The sequence below is a fragment of the Leopardus geoffroyi genome, chromosome C2 (assembly GCF_018350155.1).
Source record: "Leopardus geoffroyi isolate Oge1 chromosome C2, O.geoffroyi_Oge1_pat1.0, whole genome shotgun sequence".
NCBI classification, from domain to species: domain Eukaryota; kingdom Metazoa; phylum Chordata; class Mammalia; order Carnivora; family Felidae; genus Leopardus; species Leopardus geoffroyi.
This window is the reverse complement of record NC_059333.1, coordinates 140,716,729-140,740,416: the sequence shown is the minus strand read 5'-3', so window position 1 is coordinate 140,740,416 and position 23,688 is coordinate 140,716,729. Positions and strand designations below refer to the sequence as shown.

Sequence of the window (23,688 nt, the reverse complement as noted above, 5' to 3'; positions counted from 1 at the left end):
GTAACATGCATCTATAAGCAACCTTTCCCTTTTGTGCCTTTTGAGAGACCTACAAGGAGCAAACTTGCTTCAAAAATCAAATCCAGCTAAAGAGTAGAGTCTGCTGTTGGCTTGTTGGAACTATGAGAAAATTAGGTAAGTTTAACATAAACCGTGTTCTCAAGCAGTTATCAGTTGGTGTTACGATACAAACCTCCAGAGTAAGGGATTATGAGCACAATCTCACACATGACCGTAATCCCAGTTAGAGATCTATATCCATCACAAAAGAAATGCAAACTACTGAGGTTAAAGTTGGTGACCAATTTGGAGTGTGAAGAATGGTTGTTGAAAGTCTGCAGCCAAGTAGGAAGGGAAAAGCCATAGCCTCAAAGAGTGCAGGAGCGACATTGATCATAGGATGTTGTCCCTGTTGCTATTAAAATACTGCATGTTATTCTTTACTGACATTTGTGCACTTGTTCTTGCTGACGTGGGCTGGTTTTTTTCAGCTGCCATGTGAAGACCAGATAATCCTCCTCAAAGGCTGCTGCATGGAGATCATGTCCCTTCGCGCTGCTGTGCGCTATGACCCAGAAAGTGAGACTTTAACCTTGAATGGGGAAATGGCAGTGACGCGGGGCCAGCTGAAGAATGGGGGTCTTGGGGTGGTGTCGGATGCCATCTTTGACCTGGGCATGTCACTGTCTTCTTTCAACCTGGATGACACAGAAGTAGCTCTCCTTCAGGCTGTCCTCCTGATGTCTTCAGGTGAGTACTCCCAGACTCATTATTGGGCAACAAAAGAGCTTTTGCTTATCTGGTGCTAATTCAAATCACTTGATGAGTTTCCAATCCATCCCCCCACCCCGCCCCCCGCCCCGTCCCCACCGCTGCTTTAGCTGCAAAATCATAGCTTATTCTCTTTCAGCAATTAGGGATCTGCCAATGAACTGAGAACTGAAGGAGGGTGTCAGGTATCTGATGCTTCCTGCAATCTCCCAGCGTAGTAGAAGGACCCAAATGAGTCCTTTTAAAGACTCTATGAGATGATCCACCTTCAACAGACACTACCCAGCCTGACCTATGGTAGTTGGCCAACTCTGCCTCCTTCTGGTTTATTACACAGGGTATGGGTATGAGTGACTACACCATTCTGTATTAAGTTCTGGTTGAGGAAAATTTGTTTATGGCTTAGCTACAGCTTAACTTTATTGCTATATAGCATATTACCCGAAAATTTAGTGGCTTAAAGCATCCAAGATGGCAGAGGTTGGGGCTGAGACATCAAACACAGCTGTAGGCCTCCATGCATCCTCTCCACTGGCAGGCTAGCTGAACTCCTACATGGCTAGAGGATTCCAAGGAGAGCTCCAAGCACACGAAAGCAGAAACTGCAGACGTCTTAAGTCCCAGGTTTATGTCATATAGCATCACTTCTGCCGCATTCTGTTGGTCCAAACAAGGCCCAGCACCAGTCCAGAGTCAAGAGCCCACCTCTAGATGGGAGGAACGGCAAAGAATCTACAACCAGCTCTAACCTGCCTAGAGCTCATGATCAAGGCCTCAGACTCCTTCCACAAAGAGTAGATGATAATGCTGAGACTTTTTTTTTTTCAGAGATCATGTCATAATAAATAAGAAATGCAAAATACATCAAACTCTTCAAAGGAAGCTAGTCTTTAAATAGAAGGTAGTTTCAGAGGCACCCTGTGCATTTTCAGAGCATCCTCAGTTAAGCTGAGGGTCACTCTGCACGACAGCTGTCAGCTTAACTTATCCATATCTCCCTCTGGGATGTTTATTTCTTGAAGACAGAAATATGTCTAATTACAATTAGGCCAGTGTTCAGAATTTGAAAAATGTTTATGGGATAAATGGCTAAATAGATGGGTAAATTATCAGTCACAAGTACCATGAGAACCCTTTATAGAGTCCATGCTTCCTAGTTAACTCAGTAGAATTCCTTTTTTCTTTTTTGAAGCTCATCTTGAAATTTATTTGCTACAAAAAATTTAGGTATGGCAGACTTTTTTTAAAAAAATCTTTTTATTATGGAAAATCTCAAACATAAACATAAGTATAGAATAGCATAATGGGGGCACCTGGGTGGCTCAGTAGGTTAAGCATCCAACTCTTGACTTTGGCTCCAGTCATGATCTCACAGTTCATCGGATTGAGCCCCGCATCAGGATTCCCAAGCCCCTCTTGGGATTCTCTGTCTCCTTCTCTCTCTGCCTCTCTCTCTCTCAAATAAATAAATAAACATTAAAAAAAAAAAAAAAAAAACAGGAAAAGAATAGCATAACGAACCCTGCTGTATGCTGTGGTGGACAAGCTCTAGGGTGCCCCCCCTGACCCCCACCTTCTGATGTTTACACCCTTGTACAATCCCCTCCCACTGAGTGTGCACAGAACCTGTGACTTGCTTCAACAGAATACAATGAATTCACTGTCACCCCCATGCAATTCGGTTACATTATGTTATAAAAGATTCCCTCTGGCTAACAGGCTTGCCCTAGAGACTCTCCTTGCTGCCTAGATGAAGTAAGCTGCCATGCTGGGAAAGCTCACATGACAGGGACCTGCTTGTGGCCTCTCGGAGCTGAGGGAAGTCTCTAGTCAACAGCCAGTGAGAAGCCCAGGCCCTTTGTCCTAAAGAAATAAAATGGATGGGGCACCTGGGTGTCTCAGTCAGTTAAGCATCCGACTCTAGATTTTGAGTCATGATCTCGAGGTTTGTGAGTCGAGCCCCACACTGAGCTCCATACTGACAGTTCAGAGCCTGCTTGGGATTCTTTCTCTCTCCCTCTCTCTCTTTCCCTCCCCCACTTGCTCGCAGATGCTTCCTCTCTCTCTCTCTCTCTCTCTCTCCCTCTCTCTCTCAAAATAAGTCAACAAAAAAAATTTTTTTAAAGAAAGAAAATGGGTAACCCCTTTCCTTTGGGTTTCAGTGTCCCTTAAAATAAGGAAATTGAACTAAATAAGTGGGAATTATATTCTGGAGGGGGATTCAAGGTAATTGTTAGTGAAATTGTAGTGGTACAAAGAATTTTAAATAACATTGAGCCACATAGTGAGAAAGCTGTTTCTTTTACAGTTTTCTTTCTAGTTATATCTCCTTCTAAATAAGGCAAGGAGAGAGATTCATTTTGGTGCCAGTCTATCCCGAATGCCTAACACTTACTGACCTCCCTGTATAACAGAGCGGATCTCAGTCTTCAGCAAGAATCTTTAGCTAAAGTTTAATAAAGGTGGGGCACCTGCACTGACAGCTCAAAACCTGAAGCCTGCTTCGGATTCTGTGTCTCCCTCTCTCTCTGCCCCGCCCCTGCTCATGCTCTGTCTCTCTCAAAAACAAATAAACATTAAAAAAATAATTAATAAATAAGTTTAATAAAGGTTTCTGTCACACACCCTGTTTTTACGGCTATCTTCTAAGTACGGCAAATGGATTTTTATTTACTGAATAATATGTTTCCCCTGTAGTGAGTTAATTTTAACAGATTGTTAAACAAATAATCTCAGTAAAGTAAATAAAGGGAGTATTTGAGAAGGCAAAAATTGTGATACCAAACCCTGTCAAACACTTAACTGGGCGATTCTTCCCCATCCTCTGATTCTGACGATGCTGTCACTGCTGGAGAGCCACGTGACATACTTAAAAACCTTTTAAAAATCTTCTCCACCCTAATGGCCTGGGAACTTTTCATTAATACTGCCAACACCAGAAAAATATTACAAGACACTTTACAGTTGGCAAATGATAACTACATATCTGTGCTCCACGGCTCCAGCCATCCTCAGTATTGTCTTCTAAGCCTCATTGTTTTGTCTGGCATTACAATGACACAGTATCTTAGGGCTTTTCCACAAAGCTTCCACAAAGCTTCTCCAGGAGCTGCTACCACTAAGTTCTTTGGTCCTGCAGTGATGAGCGGAGAGCTAAGATGGACATGATCCCAAGGACACAGCTTTGAGAAATTCTGTCTTAAAGAGTTAAAGACACTCTTTGACCTTTAAAATATTCCTTCGTAAACATGCTTAATACCACTTGAACATGATCAAAATGTCCATTCATTTTCTCTGTGTCAATTACGTGACCACCTTATCTTTATCTCTTATCAAAGGACAGAATTTTAAGGCCACAAAACCCGGGTTATTTTTTTCCCTTTGAAGGAGTACATCCAGAGCAGTATTATGTTGCTTTTCTACTTGGGATCAAAAGGTAAAGGATCCTGTGGAGAATTCTTCTGGCATACTCAAAGAAAGAGAGAAGACAGGGGTGAGAGAGAGAGAGAGAGAGAGAGAGAGAGAGGGAGGGAGGGATTGAGGAGATCCACAAAGCAGCATCGTCAAATACAAAAGACACAAAATAAAAATGCACAAATTGCATTTCAAGCCAAATAGGGGATTCCAAAAGCCCATGTATTTTGTTTAAACACAGAAGTGGATTGAGACATTAGTGCTGAGCCTTCCTTTCAGATTAAGCAGAATCCTGTTTTGATTTTTACTAATACAAATACTTCAATAACTGGACACTTAAAGTGTGAACTTACTTGATCAGAGCCACAAAGAGAAAACTGGAAAGAACTGGGCAGCAGGGCGGTAGGGCTCCCTGGAGCTATATGAGGAATCCATCCTGGTTTATAAATTATTTTTTAACATTTTTTATTGAGTTATAATTGACATATAACATTGTATTAGTTTCAGATGTACAACAGAATGATTTGATATTTGTATACATTGCCAAATGATCACAATAAGTCTGGATAACATCTGTCCCCATATATGGTTACAAAATTTTTTCTACTGTGATGAAGGCTTTTTTTTTAATAGTTTTTTTTTTTAAGATTATTTATTTACTTTGAGAGAGAGGGAGTGCGTGTGAGCAGGGAAAGGGCAGAGATAGAGGAAGAGAACGAATAGCAAGTAGGCTCCATACCAAAAGCACAGAGCCCAACATGGGGCTCGATCCCATGAACTGTGAGATCATGACCTGAGCCAAAGTCAATAGTTGGACACTCAACTGACTGAACTATCCAGACACCCCTCTCCTGTGATTAGGACTTTTAAGATCTACTCTCTAAGCAACTTTTAAGTATGCAATAGAGTATCATTAACTATAGTCATCATACTGTACATTACGCTTCCATGGCTTATCTTATAACTAGAAGTTTATAGTTTAGACTCCCTTCACCCATTAAGCCCAGCCCAGCCCACACCCTCTGGCAACCTCCAATCTGTGCTCTGTTTCTACGAGCTTGGTTTTGTTTGTTTGTTTGTTTGTTTGTTTGTTTGTTTTTAGACTTCACATATAAGATGATACGGTATTTGTCTTTCTCTAACTTACTTCCCTTAGCATAATGTCCTCAGGGTCCATCAATGTTGTTGCAAATGGCAAGATTTCATTCATTTTTTATGGCTGAATTCCATTAGATGTGAGATATAGATAGATAGATAGATAGCTATAGCTATATCTATGCCTATATGTATACCTATACCTATATCTATATCTATATCTGTATCTATATCTATATCACATCTTTTCTATCCATTTGTCCACCAATGGACACTTAGGTTCTTTCCATATCTTGGCTATTGTAGATAATGCTACAATGAACATGAGGTACATATATCTTTCCAAGTTCATGCTTTGTTTTCTTTGGATAAATACCCAGTAGTGGAATTACTGGATCATATGGTAATTCTATTTTTAATTTTTTTTTTTTTTTTTTTTTGTGAGGAAACTCCATACTGTTTTCCAGACTGGCTGCACCAATTTGCTTTCCTAGCAACGGTGCACAACATTTGTTATCTCTCGTCTTTTTGATAAATGGCTATTCTAACAGGTGTGAAGTGATATCTCATTGCAATTTTGATTTGCATTTCCCTGATGATTAGTGATCTTGAACAACTTTAGATTTGCCTGTTGGCCATCTGTATGTCTTCTTCAGAAAAATGTCTCTTCAGATCCTCTGCCCAGTTTTTAATCAATTGTGGGGTTTTTTGCTATTGAGTTGTAGGGGTTCTTTTTATATTTTGGATATTAACCCCTTATCATATATATGGTTTGAAAATACTTTCTCCCATTCCATAGGTTCCTTTTCATTTTGTTGATGGTTTCCTTTGCTCTGCAGGTTTTTCATTTGATGTAGTCCCACTTTATTTTTGCTTTTGTTGCCTTTGCTGTTGGAGTCAGATCCAAAAAAATCATCACCAAGACTAATGTAAAGCAGCTTACCATCTATGTTTTCCTCCAGGAGTTTTATCATTTTAGGTCTTACATTCAAGTCTTTATTCTGTTTTGAGTTAATTTTTGTATATGGTGTAAGATAGGAGTCTAGTTTCATTCTTTTGCTTATGGCTATCTACTCTTCTTACTTCTTACTCATTTACTAAAGAGACTATGCTTTATTCATTGTGTATTCTTGGTTCCTTTGTCATAAATTAATTGGCCATATATTAATGAGTGTATTTCTGGGCTACCTATTCCATTCCATTGAACTTTGTGTCTGTTTTTATACCAATGCCATACTGTTTTGATTACTATAGCTTTGTAATATAGTTTGAAATCAGACAGCATGATGCCTCCAGCTTTGTTCTTTTTTCTCAACAATGCTTTGGTTTTTCTGGGTCTTTTGTGTCTCCATACAAATTTTAGGATTGTTTGTCCTATTTCTGTGAAATAGGAATTGAAAAATGTCATTGAAATTTTGATAGGGATTGCACTGAATCTATAGACAGCTTTGGGTAGTATGGACATTTTAACAATATTAATTATTCCAATCCATGCATACAGAATATCTTTCCATTTATTTGTGTCTCCTTCCATTTCTTTTATCAATGTCTTAGAGTATTCACAGTATAGGTATTTTACTTCCCTGGTTAACTTTATTGCTATGTATTTCATTCTTTTTGACGCTATTGTAAATGGGTTTGTGTTCCTTCATTTCTCTTCCTGATAATTCATTGTTAGCTTATAGAAAGAAAACAGATTTTTGTATATTGATCTTGTATCCTGCAACTTTACTGAATTTATTTATAATTCTAACAGTTTTTTGGTGAAGTCTTGGTTTTCTCTATATAATATCATGTCATCTGCAAATAGCGACAGTTTTACTTCTTCCTTTCCAATTTGGATGCCTTTTATCTCTTTTTCTTGCTTACTTGTCCTGACTAGAACTTCCAATACCATGTGGAATATAGAGGTGAGGGTGGGAATCCTTGCTTGTTCCTGATCTTAGAGGAAAAGCTTTAAGCCTTTCACTGTTGAATATGATGTTAGCTGTGGGCTTGTCATACATGGCCTTTAGTATGTTAAGGTACCTTCCCTCTGTATCCACTTTTGTAACCTAAGTGTTTGTAGCCTGGATGTTCCCCAGTCATCTAGCCTTCTCATGACATCCCTTTATCTTTTGTGTGAAATTGCCTTGAGTCCCCTCCCCACATATTATGGAAGGCCAGCAGTCCTCCCAAGACTTGGGAAGATTTCTTGGTCATTACATGGTCATGGTCTCCTCTAGCTCCAACTTCCCAATGTAATTCTTCCTTACTCCACACGGGGCAATGCTAGCTTCTTTTCTTTTCATTTAATTCCCCAAAACACCCCAACACAAGGCTGCTACAGGTAGCAGTTTTATTAACTGTATTAGAGAAGGGAAGGAGTGCTTCATTACAGGAGGTAAACAACTAAAATTGGAGATTGTACTTCTTTGTCTTCATGAGAATTTATTATCTGACACTCTTCCTTTGGCATTCAGGCCTCCTGCAATGTTTCCAATCTCTTCTCACATCTCCCCTTCTCTGCATGTCCATGCTTGTCTTCCCCCTTTCTGCCAGAAAGCCAGTGGAAACTCATTATTATGCACAATATTTCAACTCTGTAGGTGAGGCTTCTCCTATGAGGGAGGCATAGCCATTTCCAACCAAGGAGGTGATGTGGCTAACCCAGAGATATTTATCTGAACAAAGCATCGACTCCTTTTATGTAAATTATGACATTTCCCTGGTACCATTGGTTCTTAATGCCCCAGAGTTCATGTTATATCCATGCTCATTCCTAGGAGTTGATAGGTCCCCAGATCTGTCCACTTCACGCTAAAGGGCTTGAAATGGACAAAGCGAACCTTCTCCTTTCCATTTCTGAATTAACATCCATCTTCTTGCTTCCCCTCAGACCGCCCAGGGCTCGCCTGTGTTGAAAGAATAGAAAAATACCAAGATAGTTTCCTGCTGGCCTTTGAACACTATATCAATTACCGAAAACATCATGTGACACACTTTTGGCCAAAGCTCCTGATGAAGGTGACAGACCTGAGGATGATTGGAGCCTGCCATGCCAGCCGCTTCCTGCACATGAAGGTGGAATGCCCCACGGAACTCTTTCCCCCGTTGTTCTTGGAAGTGTTCGAGGATTAGACTGACTGACTTCATTCTCATAATTCCTACAGCACTACTGGGTGTCATTTCATTCCATTGCCTAGCTCTTTTTTGTTTGTTCCTTTGTTTCTTTGTGTTGGGAGAGACTGGGGGTAAAGGGAGGTAGTCCTTAGCATAGACATGGATGAAATTGCCCCTTGAATGCGGGTACTTGTAACTATTGCATTTTGTTCTCCAGTCCTTTGATGTGAATGCTTTGAAGGTTTTACAGTTGTGGAGGTGGGGTGGGGACAATCATTAATTCACCAGCACCAAGCCATCACCAGCTCCCATCTGTCCCTGGTCAGAGACTCAAGCAAGAAAAATGGCGTGGCAGAAGACTAATGAAGCCTTAAAACCAAGATAATATGGTCATCTTGATCCAGCCCTGATTTTTGCAGGGCTCAAATTAGCACGGCACAGACCAACTTTGGTTAGATGTGGCTTTCAGCTTTCTAGGGAAAGATCTGAACTTATTTTTATCTATTCAAGAGCACGCTGTTTTCCTCACCCTTCATTCTCTCCTGGCAGCATAACCTGGAATGTATAGGAATATTTGTTCCTAAAAAATCAGCTGTCCTTTCATCACTATAATTTTTATAATCCTATGATTTAATTCAAGTTATACAAGGGTGTGACTCAAAGATATGCAGGTATTTGACTGAGGCCAACAAGGGAAACGATTTTCCTCAGTGAGCCCAAAGAAATTAGAAAACTTTACTTAACTAATGTCAGTGACTCAACAGTTTCCAAAAATTCACATAGTCTTACCTCATAGTAAGGAAGACTTCTTTACAGTTTAGGCTCAGAGAAAATTTCCACAGAAATCAAACCTATTTACAGAGTGTTGTCACTTTTCAATGACATCTGATCTGTCATCTCCCAAACTCCTGAAGTCATTTAATCCTGATTGCATCTTTGCTGAGCTGACAACAGATTTCCCTACGGATTAAATCTTCTAATCAAGGAGAGATAACAAGCTGAATTTTGAGCCTTGTTCTGGAGGAATTCTGAGGCAAGATTAGTGTGGTACATTCTGAGTTGAAGGAAGTGCAGTGTTCTGAGAGTCTCTTCATGTACTGATGGTTCCTTTTGGTCTTAGATCCTCAAGCTCTTTGCTCTACACACAAATGTTTCCAAGTCCCCCTTTCCCTCTCTCAGGCTTGACTATCACTGATCAAAGCCTGGTCTGGACACCGACCCACTCTGCCTCTCTTACAGCGTTGCCCTGACAGATATCTCACGGAAAATACCTGCAGCCCATATACACGAACCTCACTCACCTTCCCTACCTAGCCCTCCTCCCTGATGACAAATGCTGGAGTAGGTTGTGCCCAGAAAACCCATGGTGATCCCTGATCATTTCAACTTCAAAAAATGGGCAAAGAATGTACCCAGGCAACTGAATGTATCTTGTTCTTCACTGGCATAGTAGACACAAACTATTCCTTTACCTGCCTTGAACTGCCTTATCCTGGAAATATTGGGGAAAATAAGCCATATCAGTGAGATTTACCTAAAAAAAACAAAGGAATGCAAGTCACTGTGAAAACCAAGTGGACTAATTCTTTTTTAACTTGCCCAGAAGTCAGGACACCTGAGTTCTAGTTTGTGCTCTGTCAAACTGGTGGTTTTGTAACCTTGGGTCTTGGTTTTCTCAGCTGAGAGAAAGTCATGAACTTTAAAATCCTTCCCATCCTTACTAGTGTACTGATTTCTGGGGGGGAAAATCTATTCCTTTTTGATGGTTTTTTTCATAATTCAAATTTTTAGCTTTATTAGAAATGATGGCCCTTTAACAGTTAGGGAATGCATATTTGGTATTGAGTCAAAATACAAATTTGACATACTACTCATCAAGTATGTAGAGAAAAGCAGGATGGCCTTGGAAAAAGGAGAGGAACAGCACTGAAAAACCTTAGTGTGACTGGGAATAATCTGGAAGGAAAAACATATGTTTAATGTGTGAAAGCTACTGGCTTCCCAGGAAGAGGAAACAAGACTATCACTATGGAACTAGCTAAGCAAAGAAAGAAGTAGGGGAAGATAAAGTTTGTCTTTATCTACAGACTGTTTTGTTTTGTTTTGTTTTCTCTAAGCCAGTCTCTAGCCAGTCTCCTGAAGCCCTTGCTTTGTTAGCAATTCAGCTCCCTCTGTTGACTCTCCTTGGAGAAGTACTCTTTGAAACAATGCTGAATCACCTTCTATGCTCCAGGGTAACTCTGAGAAGCTCTGCGGTGAGGGGCAAGTTTTCTCTCAGAAGGGAATGGGAGGAAGGCAAGTAGGAAGGGTACTGGAGGGTTCACAGACCCCTTGGGCATCAAGCCCTCCAGGGACAGCTTCCTCAATTTGTTTGACAGAGATTCTGAAGTATATGAGATACACCCAGACTCAAATACAAGTACAGAGCCAGGTCTAAGGCTAAATCTGAATGCTTTGGGGATTAACCATGGCTGGGCATTGGCCAAATGGGACAGTGTATCTACAGTAATCCAGCTAGCTCCAAGTAAATTTATGTTTGATCCTCAGTTCCTAAAATGATTGCCTTAAAAAGGCAAACTACTGATCTGAAACTCTTGTTGAAGGCTGAATACTTTATGTTGAGCAGGACGCTCCTTAAAGTACTTCAGTTTGAAGGGAAAGGCTGTAAGGACTCTAAGGATCATGACCCTGGGGTCAAAATGATTCATTTCTTCTGTAACTGGTTGAGGTACTTAGTGCATCTCAAGACTCCATCTCATAAAACTCAATCAGGAGGGATTTACTCTGGATTTTTTTTTTTAACATTTTTTCTTATATTGTCCGGGCTTTCAAATCAAGTGTGAACCTGATTGAAACCCCTCACGGAGGGGAGACATCCCAGTGAAGGAGAACACATCTGTATAACTGGGATTCTTATTTATGAATCATTTAATTTCGGGGGGATGAGTGGTGTGGGGTGTGTGTGTGGGTGGGTGGTCGTGTGTGTGTGTTTGTAATCCTCAAGTGTACTTTACTCTTCAATTTAGATGTGCAGTATTTCCAGAAATAGTGAAAAAAAAAAAATAAGATCTTTTCTTCTTTATGATTCTGCTGAACACACTACGTGCTGCCTCAGAGCTTTTTCTAGTCAAATGAGCCTCGGTCCTCAATGACGTGCTTGCTGTGTTGATGCCTCAGCCCAGTGATACCCCCCTTCACCCGTGCCCTACACGACACCTCTTCCGTTGGCAGTGCGGTCATCAGTCATCGGAGTGGACCGCCAGGCTCGGCTCTGCTCCAGCAACGCCATTCTCAATTGCTCTTCTGTGGACAGGTGCCTAAGTCTTGGCCCCTCCACCACACTAAGCCCCCAACAGACTCAGCCTCCATGGAACTGCTGAGCACCCTCAAAGCATGTCATTGTCAGTGATACACTTTTCTTCTATGGAACTCTAACCTATTCGTGTCATATTGACCTTCTGATGCATGAGTCATAAATTATGAAATCGGTCTTATGGTTTTTGAAATGTAGCCAGCGTTTGTAAGGCTAAACCTTTTTCACAAACGGAATTTAAGTGAATAACCAAGCCGCAGTTATTCTCCAGAAGGAGAGTGCTTACAGATATTTGAATCTCTTTGCCCTTTCCAACAGCTACGGCATCAGGTTCTAAAATAAGCTTGTAATTTTTCCTGTTATTTTAATAATATGGAAATATTAGCATAGTGTTTCTTTTGATAGTGATAGACTATAATCCATATTTAAATTTTATAGAGAAGAAATTTTATTGTACTGTGATGTAGATATTTATTATCCAGGTAAGGATTTGCCCGGTGTGTATTTTTTACAATTGAAACATTTTACTTTAATCTTTAAAAAAAAAAAAAAAACATTAAAAACACACACACACACACAAAACCAGACTAGGGGGAAAAAAGGTTTGGCCTTATCACAGAATTTTTACTGTGCTGTATAAATGTTTGCAAACGCAAAAAGTGTGCATTTCTAGTGTGTTTCCACATTACTTAATGCCGCCTTCAAGAGCAATATCGTGCAGGTAAAACGCTGTTTGTGGCTTTCTGTTGCACAGTTAAAGCTGACCCACCTTATGCACAAGACAATCAAATATAAATCTGTCCTCCTCAGGATGCAGACAATACTCATGTAAATTACGGAGCACAATGTAAGACAAAAGACACTTTATTTAATTACACAGGTATTATTGATATAAAAGATGTAAGGGCATAAATGAACTGACATTACTCCTTTATTTTGGTTCTTCCTAATTAACTTGGCATTTTTCATTTGATTATACAGCCAAGTTATTTCTCTATGCTTTCTCCAGAGAAAACACATTTCCTGCCCCCCCCCATAATGTTTTCATGCCCTGAGAATCAGAAAAATGCTACAGAATAGGAAAAGATTTACAGCCATTGGAAGATAATGTGTTTTGCAAACAGTGTTAAGTGATATTGCTAGGTTGGTAATATTTTTTTCAGCCTAAAACTCTGTTAAAATCTGTGATCAAAATGTTTTAAACTATCCAAAAAGAAAATTTGTATATTTGGGAAAAATGAATTTTTACATAGCTTTTGTATGCAGATATTAAATTGTAATTATGAATATAGTGGGCATAGATAAACTCATAAGCTTCAATTCTAAAAAAGAAAAAAAGAAAAAGCTTACAACGATATACGTGCCTGTCTCTTTCTTTAAATATTATTTTCTAAATAGACACAGGGTTGCCTGCTCTTCTCACCTCAGCTGCTTCCAAAGGGAGGAAAACAGGGATATAAGGGCATTTATTTCATAAACACCTACTAGAAAAAACAAATTTCCTTGGGAGGAGGGCATGGAGGTAGGAGGGAGAAGATGGGGGAGTGCCTTTTCTGAAGGGGCCACAAAGATGGTGTAAGGAGGGAAGAAATAAATTTTTGCAGCTCAAGGAGTATACTCATTCATCTTACCTCAAAATGTTCCAAAATATTATTAATGGAATTATACTAATCTCAGCTATCAACATAGGTCTCTATCCCCATTACTCTGAACACATGTTAATTAAGACTATTTCCATGATGAGTACCAAAAAGCTAAATCAAACTGACTTAAGCATAAATGGAATTTATTTACTGTATCTGAAAACTTCAGGCTTCAGGCATGGCTGGATCTGAGTGCTCAATCAGTATTGTCAGGAGATACCCTTTTTCATATCTGTGTGTAGATTTTCCTCTATAGAAATATCCTCCATGTAGATTTCCTGCTCACACAGCCTTTTATCTTATGGTGGCCTGCATTACCTCCAAGATTAGCCATAAATCTTCAAACCAACAGAAATAGTGTTTCTTTTCCCTAGCAGTTCCAGTAAAAATCCTGAGCCTGACCCTCATTGTCCCAAATCCAATCAAATGCCATTCCTGAGCCAATCACTGTGCTGAGGAGGACATATATGCTAATTAGCTTTGTCCTCTAAAATCCTGGAAGTGGGTGGGGGAAAAGATAATCAGTCCTGTCTACACTATGGACTGACAGCTGGGTCAAGGATGATGCCTCAAAGAAAATTCTGTCTTGCTACTATAAAAAGTGGGAAGGAACAGCAAAGAAGCAAAAGCAGCAAAAAGTTCACACCAATAGTTAAGACTTAAAGTACATCCATTTTCAGTAGGACAATGGAGTCTCCTTAACACAGAGGAAGCTCAGCACAATTTGGCCAGGACATAAACCAAATAAACAGTTTCCAAACAAAGTGTCTGATTATATCCTAGCTGGCTCATGAAGGAGGCCAGTCCAGGTAAGATGGAGCAAGCATTTATTATTTCCCTGGGCTAGATCAGTTCACAGTACCATTTCCTGAGTCCCACCAGCTCTATTCAAATGACCGTATACCTCTTATATTTCTCTCTTTTCTACATTATGTACCTTTCAACTCCACCCTAGTGAACACATTTCCCTCCCCCCAAAAATGACTTTATTCCTTTTCTTTTGGGGAGTTCTTTACATATATATTCCAGCTAGGTTCAGCTCTTAACCCCTTTACACAGGCAGAGCTAATGTGATATCGAATAGTGATATTAATGTGATATCTAATAGTTTGATTTGGGCTATGGAGCTGGTGTCATGTCAAAAACCTGGAGCATTCTAATAATCTAGAATGAAGAGTAGACAGAGTACGACGTTAGTTTGCTTCCCTACCTCAAGATGACAGATCATTCTGGTTTCATATTTAGCTTCTTGGGGCATGATAGCTTTGTAAATAAGTGGAATTGTCATTGGGTTCATGTACACAAGATCTGACTCATTAAATGTTATTCAAACCAAAGCAAAAGTCAGTAAAACTACTGAAATGTCAAGTGTTACAGATATCCTTTGAGTGTGTATCTCTGAAAATACATGGGCTACCTAACAAAAAATTTTCTATGTCTTGAAGGGCAGAATCCATTTACACCATATAGAGATGAGTAAGTGAAGTCTGTTGGTAAAATGGCATTGCCTGAATTTTATATTAAAAGAAGAAAGCTGTGTTAGCTAGTTCCCCAGAAAGCAGAGTTTATGTGCTACAGTTCTATTGGAGATCGTAGCCCCACAGGAAACAAGAGTGGAGAAGAAAAAGCATGAGGCAGGGTAGGGAAGAGAGTAAATACACGGGCGCATTGCTGTGCTGGCCACACCAAGCACAACAGAATACTCAGTCGCGCAAGACTAGTTTCTAAGGGGGCAGATGAACTATGGGATCTCAGGACAGTTCATCTGAGAGTGGGGAAATAAGAAATGATCTACTGGTACTCATCTCCCATTATCAAAATTGGCACTGACACCCCTCTCCTTCTGCATTGTATATGCCTGGCCACAGAGCAGGTCCTGTGGTCTCTCATGCTGGAGGAGCAAAAGCAATCCCCCAAGTGGGGAAAATTAGCATCCGCTCCAACAGCTGGGCAGAGCCCAGGGTGGTAGACCAGGTGGTGAATGGGGTAGAAGAAGTCATCCTGGCCCTGGAAAGATAAATGGAGCTTAGAGGATCGTCAGTGATCTGACACGGGTGCCTCCAGCCAATGAGTTCTGATTATCTGGAGAAACAGCATAGCCTTTCAAGTTCCAAAGAAAATCATGAAGCTCAACCAACAAATTGAAGCTGTATTTCACTATATCATGAACTTGTGTGTATAGAGGCTTTTAATTTAATACGAACTGGCGCATAAATTGTCTACTTGGCTCTATTTTCTTACAGAGGTTGAAAAACGTGTAGAGACTGCTCTTCTCATTACACTCTATCAGTTGTTGTTGGTTTTTTTGTTTGTTTGTTTGTTTTACAGGTGGCTCATTTCAAGGGCAAATTTTCTTCTGTATAAATATCTAGCTGAGGGGCACCCGGAGGGCTCAGTCAGTTCAGCAACCAACTCTTGATTTCAGCTCAGATCATGATCTCACGGTTGTGCCATTGAGCCCTACATCAGACTCTGTGCTGAGCATGAAGCTTGCTTGGAATTCTCTCTCTCCCTCTCCTTCTGCCCCTCCCCTGCTCGCAGATGCGCACAAGTACACACAGTCTCTATCAAAATAAATAAATAAACTTTTAAAATAAATATCTACCTGAAAATTTTATAGAAGCCAATGGAATTTTTTAATTTTTTTCATATAGAACCTCACTCAGATGAAGTTGCAATGAATACTCTTCTTCAGTTTCAAGACAGACTGATAATATCCTCTATTTTCTTTTAACTTTCTTGCATATAACACTAATAGCAATGAGGGAGGCAAATGCATATAGAATAAACCTTCAAGTTTAGCAAATTTGAATATTCTTATGCCCACAAATCCCAAAGGATATGGAGATTTGAAAAACACTCCTCAGGGCACCTGGGTGGCTCAGTTGGTTAAGCGTCCGACTTTTGATATCAGCTCAAGTCATGATCTCTCAGGTGTGAAACTGAGCCCCACGGCAGGTTAAGCACTGAGCGTGGAGCCTGCTTGGGATTCTCCCTCCCTCTCTCTCTCTCTCTCTCTCAAAATAAATATTTAAAAAAGGAAGGAAGGAAGAAAGAAAAGAAGAAAGAAAGAAAGAAAGAAAGAAAGAAAGAAAGAAAGAAAGAAAGAAAGAAAGAAGAAAGTTTACTCATCAGTTTTACCCTGAGTCCTAGAAGGATACTGCAATCTTATTTGTTACAGATATTCAGATATCTCTGAATTCTAAGGATTTTATGATTTTTCCTGTAGGCATGTTTAACCTTTAACTGAGCTTTTTTTTTTTTTTTTTTTTTTTACACGTTTATTTATTTTTGAGACAGAGAGAGCCAGAGCATGAACGGGGGAGGGTCAGAGAGAGAGGGAGACACAGAATCTGAAACAGGCTCCAGGCTCTGAGAGGTCAGCACAGAGCCTGACGCGGGGCTCAAACTCACGGACCGTGAGATCATGACCTGAGCCGAAGTCGGACGCTCAACCGACTGAGCCACCCAGGCGTCCCTAACAGAGCTTTTAGAATGTCTTGAGCACTACCTAAAGTGAAAGCCAAATAGAATCTTTGTAACAATAAATTATATGGGAAGATAAAGAACCCAAGACCACAAAGGATCATTCATTGGTAAGTAAGCTTGTGAGAATCCAATTGAACATTTCAGAAAACTCACTTTCATTTTCCCCAGCACTCTGACAAAAGCACCACTCCTCAGTTACCTGGCACTCAAGAGTCCCAGCAGCCATCCCAAAGGATGTACCAGTTTGTGCTGTTGTCCAGACTCCTTCACTGTCACACTGGAGCGTGTAGTTATGGCCCACTTTGTAATGAACACCTACTCTGTGCCAGGAATCATATTAGTCCCTCTACATTACCTCTAACCCTCCAAACAAACCTGTAAAGTAGGTATTAGTTTCGTCTGACAATGGGAGAAAGGATGCTCAGTGTGAATAAGCAACTTCTCCAACATTTAACAGTTGACAAATGTCAAAGCACATAGGGTCCCAAGATCCATGTTCTTTTTACAAGCTGCACTACTAAGACAGACTTTTAGGCCCTGAAGAAAAAGAAATGGCAACTCCACTCTGGAAATGTTTACCATTCCCCTCCCCAAAAGGCTCACCCGCCCTAATGCCAAAAAATTGTGCCTGCTGAAGAAAGGCTACCTCACCTGTCATTAGGTTGTATCTGTTGCAAAACCACTTGTTGGTGTTGCAGTATTAAAGAGTAATTTCTCTTTACAGGACCTATTTATAACCCAACTGGCAGGTGGAAATTTTTGTTTTGCTAACATTTCAGGGTGTAAGCAGTTAAGTTTGGGGAGAGCCAAACTGCTCTGCACAACAGAAGGAAAAGAATTTACAGCAACGGAGGTTGGGAGAGGAAGTGTGGGGAAAGGACAAGGAAACAAAGTAACAGAGGCACTTAACTTTCAAGATGTGACACCGCCACTATCACTCCCTCAATGCCGGATAATCGACTTAAAGTTGACAAATGTACAGTAAGACAAATTTCTTGTGGAAACAAATAAAAAGGGACATTCAACATACCGTGTTGCCATGAAGCAGGAGAGCCCCAAAGCAAAGAGGATCTTGATAATATAATTATTCAACAACTCATAGAATTCTGAGTCTTACTTTATCTGGTTTCAAAAAATTGAGAGAAGGGTTTTTTTACTCTGAGGAGGGGGCTTTAGCTGACATCTGGTAGACACATTTACTTAAGACTGCACATAGGCATGGGGATAAATTAGTAAACTGAAGGTCCCTGTGGAACTTTCCACAGGAAGGCAATAAGAGCCTCTCTTACCCAACTTTTTTTTTTTTTTTCAGTTTTTGGTTGTTTTTTTTTTTTAGTAATCTCTACATCCAATGTGGGGCTTGAACCCACAACCCAAGATCAACAGCTGCACGTTCTTCCAAGGGAGCCAAGAGAGGCTCCCCTCTCTTACCCAGCCTTCACTCTCACTTGTAGTTAAAGGAAGACAGCAAACATCTTAAAACATTAGCAACCAAACCCAGATATATTAGATAGAAATTTTTTTTACCATATTTGCAATGTCTGAAATGTCACAGGATTCATATGAGGACTATACAGCTAGGCTTTCCAAATCAACAAGGAAAGGACAAGAAATCCAATTAAAAAGTAGACTATTCACAGGAGAAGCCCAAATGGCTGACAAGTACGTAAAGAGATGCCCCACCTCGCTTATAATCAGAAATGGGAAAAGTGATACCACTTCATACTCAAAAATTAGGCAGCCAGAAAAGAACAAGTGTTAGCAAAAATGTAAGGAGACAAGTACCTCATTTCCTGCTAATTAGGGTGCAAACTGGTTCACAGCATCTCTCCTATACCTGATGACTCTACACAACCAGGATTCCATTCCCAGGAACACCCCCAAACTCACACAGATCTATAGGCATGCTCATCCTACAAAGAGTTGAGTTCAGGCTAGGAAAGAGGAGAATACTGGGTGGAGGGCTGCCCATCATGGGATCACTGCAGCATCAGAAACACTGGACTAGATTTACACACCGAAACACTTAAGAAACAAAACAAGGCCTATAATGCCATACTATGCATGTAAACTCCAAACACACATAAAGGAAACACTGTATGTCTTACATGGGGTCACACATAACCAAGGACCCATATCACCCACACGTATCAAGCACATTTGATTGGGTGCCCATGTAGAAAAGATGAGGAAGCAAAACTGAAATAAAACAGGAGAACGGCCATGACAGGCTGATGATTTTAACCATCATGAAATGAGGAGCTTACTTCAAGCCCCTCTACCTGATGTCCTCATAAAACCTGACAGGTTTTAATCATCTTTTTATTATCTCTTCTCTGAGTCACCCCTACGTGATAATGGGCCTTCTATGATCAGATAATGGAATTCTGGTGAGGGACATAATCTACCGCCTCAGAACCAGAAAGATGAAATTTTAAAAAGGGCTTGAAGATGACGAGGGGAAGAAAAGAAAGAGGTAGACCATCCTGGTTGGTAAAACAGTCTTCCAGTTGCAGAAGTATTTTTCCAATCAGTAATATCAAATGTGAAACTCCAACATGTTAAGAAAGGAGAGAAAAGGCTCGGGCTGAATTGGTCTACCCACACACCCACCCCAAAGTCCCCAAGCAAATCCTTGTCTCAATAGATTGACAGATCACTAAACCTCCATCAGAGTTCTGGAAACCTCTCCTCTAGAAATGTTTGCATTTATAAGCCTAGCCTGGAGTGATAAATGGGTGGGTCAACTTCAATTAAAAGGTCAGGATAGAACCACTGAGACTCCTGAGTCAAGTTCTGCAGAGACGGGCCCCAGACCTAAGGCTGTGCTGCCTGTGACAAGAAGGGGGAGATGGCCTTTTGCTGCCCCACTCCTTCTTTATCCTTTAAAACCAAGTTAACAAGACTCTTATTTTTATCAGCCTGGTATTGAATATTCAATATGTTTGTGCCATGTAAGTGGGTTAAGCAAATTTAAACTCAACTATTTCTGTCTCTTCCAAGTTCCTCTAATTCAGAGGGCTTATGAGCCAGGACCCAATCATTTGATATGGGGAATGATCCAAGGAACATTTAGCTTGTAGAAGACATGTCATTCTAGCTCAGATTCAAGATACTTGCCAGGTAGAACAGGAAATCAATTTGTTCTCTGTTATTTCCAAAGAGCCTAGCCAGGATTAATGAATGAAATTACTCAGAAGTCAATATCAGCTCAAAAGAAGGAAGAATTCTGTCACGGTTACACTGTCTACAAGTAGAAATAGAGAGTTCCCTATCCCCTAAGGTGTTTAAGCAAAGACTAAACTCTTCTCTGACGACAAGGTAGCAAGAAGGCTAGATGTGTCAAAGCAAATGACCTCTCAGATCCATTTCAGCCCCACGTCACATCATGAACATGTCCTCAGGGGTCTATTCCCCCTACCTGCTCTGGTTTTAGGCTGTCCCTCCTGCTGTATTTTAAGTTCCCCACAGGGAAATATGTGAGATGAACCTCAGTTAGATGTGACTTCTGGTGCTGCTTACTTTTAATGTATAATCCTTCTCCACAAAAGTAGATAAGCCAGTAAAATAAAGTCTACCATCTGTCTCTCCGTGTTTTTTTTCAGCTATCATCCTACTAGCTCCTGAGAAAACCTTCTCTGTGCTGCCATGAATCAGACAGGCTGATCTGAAACCATTACCAGGGAGAATGATGTGTGAGAATCAAAGAGCAACTCTAAAGTGAGATAAAATATAGCAAATAAATTCTAGGATGGTCTGACACACTGGGAACATTATGGTGCCATTGGTTCATCAAAATTATGTCAAATGCTGCAGCTGTTATTATTAAGTCTCCATCATAACATGAATCTCACTTTAATTGCCTCTGGTTGAGACTCTGCACATTGGTTGTCTGCCCAGGCATGAATTTATTTTAACCAAAATTAGTCTTAATCAGCTTGGCTTGAGTAATGATGTAGCCAAAACACACACACACACACACACACACACACACACACACACACACACCATAGCCAGGAGACAGTCTGAGAAGCTTCTCCAACAATTCATAGATTAGAAAAGAACAGAACTTTTAAAAAATATTTTGCAAGGAATTAATCCCTCTCCTACATTTCAAAACACTTTTAATCAGCTTTCATGTTAGCGAAAGTCCTGGTTGTCCACTGTGGAAAGGTATCTGAAGAATAAAAAGTACATTATGGGGCAGTCCAGTGCCTTATGACAGAACGGGGACTTGTATTTTGAGGTTTTGCTGTACGTTCCCAGCTCCTTCTATGTGGGGGCCTCGTGAGGCTTGAGAGCTAAGAAGATGCCTTATTTTGAAAGTCTATCAGAAGTGGACATGATTAGATTCTGACCACTCCAAATTACCATGGATTACAGCAAGACTAAAAATGAGCTGGTGTAACTTTTTCCTCCAAAATAGTGATTACAAATCACATATTTACAAGCATTAATGACATCCAGCTTGTCATAAAAAGCTTTCAACTGCAATCAGCCTCATCCTCCCTAGGAACCCTTTCATTTCACATCCAAGTACAAGCTCCTTTCCTTCCAGAAATAAGACTATACTCTCCCCCTGGAAAAAAATGCACAAATACGTTTCATACAGACAGGAAAAATGGGGTGGGAGGAGGGGCAGGCAGTGCCACAACTCTAGAGAATGTGGTTCCGTGGCACATAAAAACAAAACTACTGAGGGGCTCCTGGGTGGCTCAGTTGGTTAAGCATCCGACTTCAGCTCAGGTCATGATTTCGACGTTCCTGAGTTTGAGCCCTGCGTCTGGTTCTGTGCTGACAGCTCAGAGCCTGGAGCCTGCTCTGGATTCTGTGTCTCCCTCTCTCTCTGCCCCTCCCCCACTCACACTCTGTCTCTCTCTCTCTCTCTCTCTCTCTCTCAAAGATTAACATTAAAAAAAAATTTTTTTTAATAAAACTACTGGCCCCAGAAATTCAAAGTAAATTCTTTTTTTTAATTTTTTTAAATGTTTATTTTATTTTTGAGACAGAGAGAGACAAAGCATGAGTGGGGAGAGGGGCAGAGAGAGAGGGAGACACAGAATCCAGAGCAGGCTCCAGGCTCTGAGCTGTCAGCACAGGGCCCCACACAGGGCTGGAACTTGTCAACCACAAGATCATAATCTGAGCCAAAGTTGGACGGTCAACCAACTGAGCCACCCAGGTGCCCCAAAGAAAAATAAATTCTTAAGTTGATCCCAAGAATCCCTTGAGGGTTCTGAAATTTATTCTCAGAAGTAAACAAAATTTTTATTATTTTTTTTTAAATTTTGGCTTCATTGCAAAGTTAATTTTAAAACTTATCATAAATCATTTTTGATCATCCAGATCAGCTCAAAACAAAACATAAAATTTCATTCATTCATTTGCATTCATGTTAACAAGGCCTTTATACTTACAATACCTAATATACTTTAACTGTTGCAAACTAATGAGGACCCCCAAAAAGCAGACTTACTATATAAATGATGGGATTCCTGGGGCACCTGGATGGCTCAGTCAGTTGAAGATCCAACTTTGTCTCAGGACATGATCTCACAGTTCGTGAGTTAGAGCCTCATGTCGGGCTCTGTGCTGACAGCTCAGAGCCTGGGACCTGCTTCAGATTCTGTGTCTCCCTCTCTCTCTGCCCCTCCCCCACTCACAGGCGCACACTCACTCTCTCTCTCTCTCTCTCTCTCTCAGAAATAAATGAACATTTTAAAAAATTTATAATAAATAAATAAATAAATAAATAAACAAACAAAGCAGTCAGAACACAAAGGGCAGCATCATGGTTCACTGGACCCGTGAAGATGGAGAGAAAATCCTGTTTGCAATCTTTTCCTAAAGTCCCTTTTTCTTTAAAAAAAAATTTTTTTTTAATGTTCATTTATTTTTGAGAGAGAGAGACAGAGTGTGAGCAGGGGAGGTGCAGAGAGAGAAGGAGACACAGAATCCGAAGCAAGGTCCAGACTCTGAGCTGTCAGCACAGAGCCCGACATAGGGTTCGAACTCATAGACCGTGAGATCATGACCTGAGCTAAAGTCAGACGCTCAACCGGTTGAGCCACCCAGGCGCCCCCCAAAGTCTCTTTTTCTACTTTGATGATGGATGGCCTGTACTATAGGTGAGTTACTTTTTTTTTTTTAATGTTCATTTATTTATTTTTGAGAAAGAGTGAAAGAGCAGGAGAGGGGAAGAGAAAGAGAGACAGAGAATCCCAAGCAGGCTCTGCACGGTCAACACAGAGCCCGATGTGGGGCTCCAACTCATGAACCATGAGATCATGACCTAAGCCAAAATCAAGAGTCAGATGCTTAACCGACTGAACCACCCAGGAGCTCCTAGGTGAGTTACTTCTAAAGCAAGCAAATTTTCTTGCCTGAACCTAGGAAGCATTTCCTCAACTACTAAGGGGAGATGGCAAGTGAAATGAGCTCAGACACTAGTGGATCCTGAGACGAAATCCTGAAGGTGTCCCATCTAGGAGCCCACTGCAGGAACACAAAATTCAGCTAAGTTTGGGCAATCTGAGAATAGAGAAAATTTGGACTCCCCTTCTTGGGCTGAGGCTATGAAAACGCCAAGACTCCTTAAGAAAAATGGACATGTGGGGACCAGTTCCCCAAGACACAAAGTAAAAAGGGAGTGGCAGGATAATTTTGTGAAGATGAGAGGCCCCTAAGTAGCCTGAGTTTCAATAACACCACGAAATTTCCCATAGCCAAATTTGAGATAGCAGCAGTAGAATCCTTGCAGGCAGTGTACCTAAGAACGGCACAGAAATTAGCAGAGAGAGAGGAAGAACTTGATTGGAATGAGCGTTAGGTCAGGAAGGAATGAGGGACAAAGCTGGGCCC

The 23,688-nt window shown here is 40.6% G+C and overlaps 1 protein-coding gene and 1 long non-coding RNA gene across 15 annotated transcripts in view; one reads left to right on the top strand and one right to left on the bottom strand.

Annotated features, from left to right (window-relative positions):
• Window positions 1–13,050, top strand: part of THRB (thyroid hormone receptor beta) — a 388,247-nt gene extending 375,197 nt beyond the window's left edge. For all 14 annotated transcript variants that reach the window (XM_045436313.1, XM_045436318.1, XM_045436316.1 and 11 more), the window contains 2 exons: window positions 492–750; window positions 8,159–13,050. In XM_045436313.1, coding sequence (XP_045292269.1) covers window positions 492–750; window positions 8,159–8,400 — 501 coding nt within the window. In that variant the 3' untranslated portion in view covers window positions 8,401–13,050. The remainder of the gene's footprint in view (window positions 1–491; window positions 751–8,158) is intronic.
• Window positions 1–23,688, bottom strand: part of LOC123575703 — a 128,313-nt gene that overhangs the window by 4,648 nt on the left and 99,977 nt on the right. The gene's annotated exons all lie outside the window — the stretch shown is intronic.